The following is a 9595-nucleotide window of genomic DNA, read 5'->3' as shown; positions in this document are numbered from 1 at the left end:
TTTCGCCACAATATACATGTGGTTTCAACAACTACTGAGGAAACACTCTAGTTGACTAAAGTAACTTGGTTTTGGACAGGCTGTGCTAAAGGCAGCTTCACAGGGTGTCGGATGAGGAAGGCTCAGTCCACTTTGCTGTGGCTCGTGGATTTGCGTGTTTTTTTCCAAACTGAACTCAACTCTCGTTCCTCTTTGGTCACAGCACTGAAATCAATCATCTTCACATGAGGAAGGGTGGCGATCAAATTTGCCCTAGCAAGAGAGGCAGAAAAGCAGTTTAGTGGAATAATCATACCTCTAATACAGAACATTTCCATACACAATTCTGAGCAATTCAACACTTCATAAAAGCAATTCGTAACACTTTACAATAAGCTCCCGTTTATTAAAGGGATGGTTAGATAGACACAAATTCTGTCATTAATTACTCACCCTCATGTTGTTTCAAATCATTTAGTCGGAATTTTGACACTATCCAAAGAAACCCGATATGATGAACAGATTGAATTTAGGCTTTTATTCACATTTAAACATTCATCAACGCACACATCATTTGTGGTAAACAGAGTATGACTTGCAAGAACCAATGAGGTTCATTCTCGTGTTACGCATCACGTTTGAGCTTCTGTAAGAACCAATGAGGTTCATTCTCGTGTTACGCATCACGTTTGAGCTTCTGTAAGAACCAATGAGATTCATTCTCGTGTTACGCATCACGTTTGAGCTTCTGCAAGAACCAATGAGGTTCATTCTCGTGTTACGCAGCATGTTTGAGCTTCTGTAAGTCAAGTCAAGTCAACTTTATTTATATAGCGCTTTTAACAATGCAGATTGTTTCAAAGCAGCTTTACAGTGTTAAACAGCAAAATAATGCAACAGAATTTTATTCAGCCGTCTAGCCATTCCGGAGAAAACGGTGATGTCATCAGTTAATTTCAATTATCATACAGTGACCGTGTGGGCTTTAGATCAGTAATTTAGTTTATATGGTTAATTTGGTTTAATAATTAGATTTATTTGGATATTTAGTTGAAAAAATTAAGAAAAATTTAGTGGCCCCAACTGAGCATGCCAAGCCAGAGGCAACATTCTCGTGTAAGAACCAATGAGGTTCATTATTGTGTTACGCAGCACTTTTGAGGTTCTGCAAGAACCAATGAGGTTAATTCTCGTGTTACGCATCACGTTTGAGCTTCTGCAAGAACCAATGAGGTTCTTTCTCGTGTTACGCATCACGTTTGAACTTCTGCAAGAACCAATGAGGTTAATTCTCGTGTTACGCATCACGTTTGAGCTTCTGCAAGAACCAATGAGGTTCTTTCTCGTGTTACGCATCACGTTTGAACTTCTGCAAGAACCAATGAGGTTAATTCTCATGTTACGCATCACGTTTGAGCTTCTGCAAGAACCAATGAGGTTCTTTCTCGTGTTACGCATCACGTTTGAACTTCTGCAAGAACCAATGAGGTTAATTCTCGTGTTACGCATCACGTTTGAGCTTCTGCAAGAACCAATGAGGTTCATTCTCGTGTTACGCATCACGTTTGAGCTTCTGTAAGAACCAATGAGGTTAATTCTCATGTTACCCATCACGTTTGAGCTTCTGTAAGAACCAATGAGGTTAATTCTCATGTTACGCATCACGTTTGAGCTTCTGCAAGAACCAATGAGGTTCATTCTCGTGTTACGCATCACGTTTGAGCTTCTGCAAGAACCAATGAGGTTCATTCTCGTGTTACGCATCACGTTTGAGCTTCTGCAAGAACCAATGAGGTTAATTCTCGTGTTACGCATCACGTTTGAGCTTCTGTAAGAACCAATGAGGTTCATTCTCGTGTTACGCAGCACTTTTGAGGTTCTGCAAGAACCAATGAGGTTCATTCTCGTGTTACGCAGCACGTTTGAGCTTCTGTAAGAACCAATGAGGTTCATTCTCGTGTTACACATCACGTTTGAGCTTCTGTAAGAACCAATGAGGTTCATTCTCGTGTTACGCAGCACTTTTGAGGTTCTGCAAGAACCAATGAGGTTAATTCTCGTGTTACGCAGCACGTTTGAGCTTCTGCAAGAACCAATGAGGATAATTCTCGTGTTACGCATCACGTTTGAGCTTCTGCAAGAACCAATGAGGTTCATTCTCGTGTTACGCAGCACGTTTGAGCTTCTGTAAGAACCAATGAGGTTCATTCTCGTGTTACGCAGCACTTTTGAGGTTCTGCAAGAACCAATGAGGTTCATTCTCGTGTTACGCAGCACGTTTGAGCTTCTGTAAGAACCAATGAGGTTCATTCTCGTGTTACGCAGCACGTTTGAGCTTCTGTAAGAACCAATGAGGTTCATTCTCGTGTTACGCAGCACGTTTGAGCTTCTGTAAGAACCAATGAGGTTAATTCTCGTGTTACGCAGCACGTTTGAGCTTCTGTAAGAACCAATGAGGTTAATTCTCGTGTTACGCAGCACGTTTGAGCTTCTGTAAGAACCAATGAGGTTCATTCTCGTGTTACGCAGCACGTTTGAGCTTCTGCAAGAACCAATGAGGTTAATTCTCGTGTTACGCATCACGTTTGAGCTTCTGCAAGAACCAATTAGGTTCATTCTCGTGTTACGCAGCACGTTTGAGCTTCTGTAAGAACCAATGAGGTTCATTCTCGTGCGTCAAGCAGGTTCGGTTGAGCTTCTGTTTATGTTTGCTGACCAATGTTTATACGTGAATATAAGCCTAAATGAATTCTGTTCATCACATAAAGCAATCGAACTAAAATTTGAACTACACCGCTCAATTCATAGTTTTACGATCTCTTTAACTTTTTGAAGCGTCTAAGCGGTAATTGTATAGATGTCTGGGACAGAAATCTCTGCTTAATTTCACAAAAGATCTTAATTTGTGTTTTGAAGATGAACAAAAGCCTTATAGGTTTGGAACGACATGAGGGTGAGTAATGACAGAATTTTAATTTTACTCAATAGCGCGTGCACACACTCCATAGTGGCATGATTTTCTCGGCAAAAACATCCTGAGTCCTTCACATAAAAATAGGAAGTTGGGGAAGGTCTAAATTGTTAGGTTTTGTTACAAGCTGCAATAAAATGATTAATACATGAAAATTCTTATTTATAGCCCCTTTAACATTAACTAAAAATTAAAAACACTTCTAAAGCCTTTCTTAGTTTGTTAATTTCAACATTTACTACATTATTAAAATCAAAAGTTGTATTGTTAATATTATTTAATGGACTTGAGCTAATATCAACTGGGGAAAGGCTGTACATGATCTGCAACAATGCTTAGGTTGGTGGGACGTGTCAAAGTAACATCCACAAGGATGGCAGGACCCAAGGTTTCCCAGCAGAACATTGCCCAAAGCATCACTGCCTCCGCCGGCTTGCCTTCTTCCCATAGTGCATCTGGTGCCATGTGTTCCCCAGGTAAGAGACACACACACACCCGGCCTTCCACGTGATGTCAAAGAAAACGTGATTCATCAGACCAGGCCACCTTCTTCCATTGGTCCGTGGTCCAGTTCTGATGCTCTCGTGCCACTGTTGGTGCTTTCGGCGGGGTCAGGGGTCAGCATGGGCACCCTGACTGGACTGCGGCTGTGCCGCCCCATACGCAACAAACTGTGATGCTCTGTGTATTCTGACACCTTTCTATCAGAACCAGCATTAACTTCTGGAGCAGTTTGAGCTCCAGTATCTCGTCTGTTTGATTGGTCCACACGGGCCATCCTTCGCTCCCCTCATGCATCAATGAGCCTTGGCCGTCCATGACCCTGTCTCCGGTTCTCCACTGTTCCTTCCTTGCAGCACTTTTGATAGAGACTGACCACTGCAGACCAGGAACAGCCCACAAGAGCTGCAGTTTTGCTCTACAGTAAAGTTTGTTTTAATAGTAAGTTAATAGTTTTTAATTTTCATGAATTAATAGAAGTACAACAAATAAAACCCTTTTGTTTTCGCAATGCAGTAACGAGTATTTAGGGGGGAAATGTGCTTGACGTTAAAACATACAATGCAAAAACTCTTAATGGTGTATAAAATAGGCTTCTTTGTGCAAAATATATTGTCTTATTTATTTCTATTTGATTGCGAGGCGAGACCAGACCTGGGCATGTCCTTGATTATAGCCCATGGGCTGGGAAAGGTCTAAGACATGCACATGCCACGTGTGTATCAGAACTATATGTGATTACTGTTGCTATGCACAGGACAGCAGAGGTTTGTAACTGGATACTAACCACAGTTTCAGCACCTGTTGTGCCAGGAACGCAACCAGTACAGAAATCCACAGTGGAAAATCACAGAGTTCAGATATGGCAGGACATGTTCACTGTGCCGAGGCAAAAATGACAAATCTGTTATTAACTCACCATCATGTCATGTTACTTTCTTTCTTTGGAAGTTTTAAGTTGCACAGAACAAACAAAGTCAAACAGATTTGGAACGACTTGAGGGTGAGGAATGATGTCAGAATTTTCATTTTTGGAAACCCTTCTGCTCCCTGACTTGTGCATCAAAGGCACTGTTTACACCTAGTATTAAAGGGATAGTTCACCCAAAAATGAAAATTACCCCATGATTTACTCACTCTCAAGTCATCCTAGGTGTAAATGACTTTCTTCTATTAGACGAATCAGTTATATAAAAAAATATCCTGGCTAATCCAAGCTTTATAATGGCAGTGAATTGCAGCCCGAAATGTGAAATCCAACCATTATAAACGTACTCCATGCGACGATGACGCTGGACGTAGCGCAAGCGTTTTAAATTGCGACTGACGTTACACTTTCTTCATAAGTTGAATACGGAAGGCGGTCTGGCGGAAGCTGAAAAGTTTTAAATATGGATATTTTTCTTACAGAAACCCATCGATTCGCCCGGAGCCGTGTGCAGGGTTCCCACTCTTTCATGAACACCAGATTCAAGGACTTTTTAAAGCACCTTTTATTTTAAATCAAGCACAATAAATACGATAAAGGTTGGTGTGTTACTACCAATATATCAAATACCTACTGTACCTGTGTCATTAATGCAGTAACGCTAAGGCATATACTGACAACTAAAATACAATTTCCAATGAGGAAAAATTTCCAATTTTACAAAATTCCTGCTTTTACACTGGTTTTAGTTTTCTTTTTTATAAATCATTACTTAATTAAAACATCAAAATATAGAGATAATATTGTATACATGAATTTTCCAATTAAATTAAAAGATATGGACAGGTCAATTGTTAGGCATTAAAAATATGCTAAATTATTTATTAAATCGAAGCTCCCGTTCCACCACATCCCAAAGATGCTCTACTGGGTATAGATCTGGTGACTGTGGCGGCCATTTTAGTACAGGAACTCATTGTCATGTTCAAGAAACCAATTTGAAATGATTCGAGCTTTGTGACATGGTGCATTATCCTGCTGGAAGTAGCCATCAGAGGATGGGGACATGGTGGTCATAAAGGGATGGACATGGTCAGAAACAATGCTCAGGTAGGCTGTGGCATTTAAACGATGCCCAATTGGCACTAAGGGGCCTAAAGTGTGCCAAGAAAACATCCCCCACACCATTACACCACCACCACCAGCCTGCACAGTGGTAACAAGGCATGATGGATCCATGTTCTCATTCTGTTTACGCCAAATTCTGACTCTACCATCTGAATGTCTCAACAGAAATCGAGACTCATCAGACCAGGCAACATTTTTCCAGTCTTCAACTGTCCAATTTTGGTGAGCTCATGCAAATTGTAGCCTCTTTTTCCTGTTTGTAGTGGAGATGAGTGGTACCCGGTGGGGTCTTCTGCTGTTGTAGCCCATCCGCCTCAAGGTTGTGTGTGTTGTGGCTTCACAAATGCTTTGCTGCATACCTCGGTTGTAACGAGTGGTTATTTCAGTCAAAGTTGCTCTTCTATCAGCTTGAATCAGTCGGCCCATTCTCCTCTGACCTCTAGCATCAACAAGGCATTTTCGCCCACAGGACTGCCGCATACTGGACTTTTTTCCCTTTTCACACCATTCTTTGTAAACCCTAGAAATGGTTGTGCGTGAAAATCCCAGTAACTGAGCAGATTGTGAAATACTCAGACCGGCCCGTCTGGCACCAACAACCATGCCACGCTCAAAATTGCTTAAATCACCTTTCTTTCCCATTCTGACATTCAGTTTGGAGTTCAGGAGATTGTCTTGACCAGGACCACACCCCTAAATGCATTGAAGCAACTGCCAAGTTATTGGTTGATTAGATAATTGCATTAATGAGAAATTGAACAGGTGTTCCTAATAATCCTTTAGGTGAGTGTATATTATATTTAACATATATAATTGCTGCCGTAATAACGACTCATTTCAAATGTTTACGTGCTTTTCTTATTTTTATTTTTTGAGCGGTGATACTTGCCAGCATTTAAAGAAATACAAGTCTAGAAATGCATCCAAATGACAGCGAAGCGCAACCGTACGGTGCTCTGCAGTGGACAAAAGGCATATAAACATTGAATTTTGAAGTGATCTCATCTTGAAAACTCAGAGGTGTCAATTCGGATGGCAATTAAATGACCACACGACCTTGGTGTTTGTCTAAAAAAAAGTAGGTAATTCAGCCGGGGATTTTTACATGGGTGGTGGGAGAAAAACACTGACATTCTGGATTCGGGCAGCAATAAAATCACTGACTAGCCCCTGACAATGATGAAAATACCTTACGCCCCCACAAGAAACTATTACTGTCCGAATAGGGCTTTTGACAGTAGATGGCGCTTATGGAACAGCAGAAATATATTGAAATAGCTTCCTCCCGTAATGCTGTTTTGTTCTGGCTTTGGCAGCGCATGAAGGCCAACTTTTGTAATAGCACCATGCTACTAACAAAATGCAGTTCATGCTTAATTCAAGTACTTTCAAGGACCTATGTTTGTTTTCAAGTACTTTCCAGGCCTTGAATCCATGTGTCTGAAATTCAAGTACTTTCAAGAAGCGTTGGAACCCTGCGTGTGGAGTGTTTAGGATCGATGGATGCACTTTTTTGGGCTCCCATTCACTCCCATTATAAAGCTTGGAAGAGCCAGGACATGTTTAATATAACTCTGATTGTGTTCATCTTAAAGAAGAAAGTCAAATACACCTAGGATGGCTTGAGGGTGAGTAAATCATGGGGTAATTTTCATTTTTGGGTGAACTTTCCCTATAAGATGTGTTTTGGTCAATCGATCACAAGTGGACGGCGCTAAATACAGGTGTAAAGGGGGTCTAAACTTCCAGAGGTAGTCGAAAACACATTTGACCGGATTGCTTTCATAGTGTAAACGCTCATGTGGTCAAATGTGTTTGAACAGCCACAAAAGACCATCTGCTCTCTGCGTGAACATTATGGGAAGCGCGCTAGCCAGACGGGATTTAAACTTTGTCGGCTGAAGACCCAAGTTTGGTTTGAAGACGAAAAACGCACCGGCGGGCACAAAGTTCTCTCACCATTCCTGATTCCAGCATTCGGCTGGTCTTGTGTCTGTCAGAGCTGAAACGAAAGCTGATGCTCTATGTTTTTTTTTTTTGTCATATCCGGTCGTGTTCATTTGTAAATTGTGTGAGCTTATTTTGTCCATTAGATCAAAAGATCTGAAAAGGGCCATATATTTACCCGCCCATAGACCTGAAGATTGAAGAAATCAGGACAGAAGTGGTTAAAGTGGACAATAGAATAGTAGCGAGAATAGTTTTTGTGCGCAAAAAAACCCTAAATAACGACTTACATAGTGATGACGATTTCAAAACAAGGCCTCATGAAGCTTCGAAGCGTTATGAATCAGTGAGTCGATTCATGATTCGGATCGCGTGTCAAACCGTCAAACTGCTGAAATTTGGCGATTCAAACTGCTGAGTCGACTCACTGATTCATAACGCTTCGAAGCTTCATGAGGCCTTGTTTTGAAATCGTCATCACTATATAAGTCGTTATTTAGGGTTTTTTTGCGCACAAAAACTATTATCGCCGATTCATAAAGTTATTTTAGAACCACTGTTGTGAGATGGACTTTGTAACGACGTCTTTAGTACCTTTTAAGGGTCTTGAGAGTGTAAAGTGCCATTGTGCCAATGGAGGCCTTTCAGAGCCATCAGATTTCAACTAAAATATCTTCATTTGTGTTCTGAAGATGAACGGAGGTCTGACGGGTGTCGAACGACATGAGGGTAAGTAATTAATGACAGAATTTTCATTTTTGGGTGAACTAACCCTTTAATACCAGGTGTAAACAGGGCCTAACTGACCTTTGACCTTCAACCATACCTGTAGTCAAGCTCTGTCACTATGGGGTTTCCGTGCAGAGTGATGGTCTGGAGCGACGGCAGCACCGCAAGTTTATCCACTTCCGACATCTTATGAATGTGATTTCCATGGAGATACAACAAACGCAACTCTTTAAGTTGAGTGAGGACCTGACGGAAAGAGAGAGAATGACATGTCATTGTAGGTCCTCTAGTAGCTATACATCATTCGCAAGCCCCATTTACACACAAATTGTTCAGTCACACACGGGTGGTAAAGTGCGCACTGGGTCAATGTGTTGAATCTCATTGAAGGAGAGGTCGAGCCAGGCCAGATGTGTTGGCTCAGCAAACAGAGCAGAGATTGTGTCAGTCAGACCCGCCAAGTCTGAGATGGAGTTGTTGTTGAGTCTGAGCGTCCGGCTGAGGAACTTCTGCTCTGAGTTGCGCTTTGGTGGACGACAGCCTGGATTAGGCCCATCAGAAAGAACGTCTGAAGAAGAAGAAGGGATGGAAAGAGATCATGTAAATAGTGCGTCAGAGGAAAAGCAATGCACAGCAAGCAATATTTGTACACACAGAGTGATAATATTTTAGGAGAAATCTAATAAATTATCCAATAAACCTATATATATTATGTTTTTTTTAATGTGTGTTGATAAATCACTTTTTTGGGGGTAACATTTCCCACCACCAGTCAAAACCATAGACCGTAAAAAAAAGGTAAAACCGCTCGGACCGATTATGTGAACCGATTCATTGAAAAGATCCGGTTCAAATGAATGACTCGTTAAAGCATCGGACAATTGTATTTCGTTTCACTCTAAAACGTGCCTCATTTAGGGAAATAAAATGCGTTTCGAAAGTCGAATTACTTTTGTACCAGCAGAAAATGAATTCTGACATAAAAGGAGTGTGATGTAAGCAAAACTTTCAAACAAATATATAAATGTATGTACTCTAAAAACACACCTGGAATTGTGTGGATGTTGTGAAAAGAAAAGTCCACTGGAAATCCAAATATGTTCTGACCCCCAGACTGCAAAAACAAAACAAAAAAACAAGATACAAATTGAAAAAAACAAAAAAACAAATAGCAATCAGAGGTAAGAGTACTATTGATCTAGAAAAGAAGTTGAAGTACATATAAAATATAGATTTACTTAGAGTAACGATTAAAATGTGAACACAAATAAACCAATAATTTTCAAAATTTTCATCACCATTATCGCAAGTTTAGGGTCACGCAACAAAGTTACCATGGAAACAACTGGTAAAGTAGTGCATTCTGGGAGATGTATTTCATTCTAAACGGAGACTTTTGAAAGACTTCCTAC

General features: G+C 40.7%; 1 protein-coding gene across 1 annotated transcript; it reads right to left on the bottom strand.

Moving 5' to 3' along the window:
- Nucleotides 1-122: 122 nt before the first annotated feature.
- Nucleotides 123-9545, bottom strand: lrrc51 (leucine rich repeat containing 51; the record flags this gene model as incomplete). Its single annotated transcript, XM_079823362.1, has 4 exons — nucleotides 123-252; nucleotides 8281-8429; nucleotides 8546-8751; nucleotides 9518-9545. 4 exons carry the CDS (start codon nucleotides 9543-9545, stop codon nucleotides 123-125), a joined length of 513 nt encoding a protein of 170 aa, XP_079679488.1.
- Between the last annotated feature and the right edge of the window lie 50 nt (nucleotides 9546-9595).

The sequence above is a fragment of the Gobio gobio genome, assembly GCF_949357685.1.
Source record: "Gobio gobio genome assembly, chromosome: 8".
NCBI classification, from domain to species: Eukaryota; Metazoa; Chordata; class Actinopteri; order Cypriniformes; family Gobionidae; genus Gobio; species Gobio gobio.
This window is presented reverse-complemented; position numbering and strand designations above follow the sequence as displayed.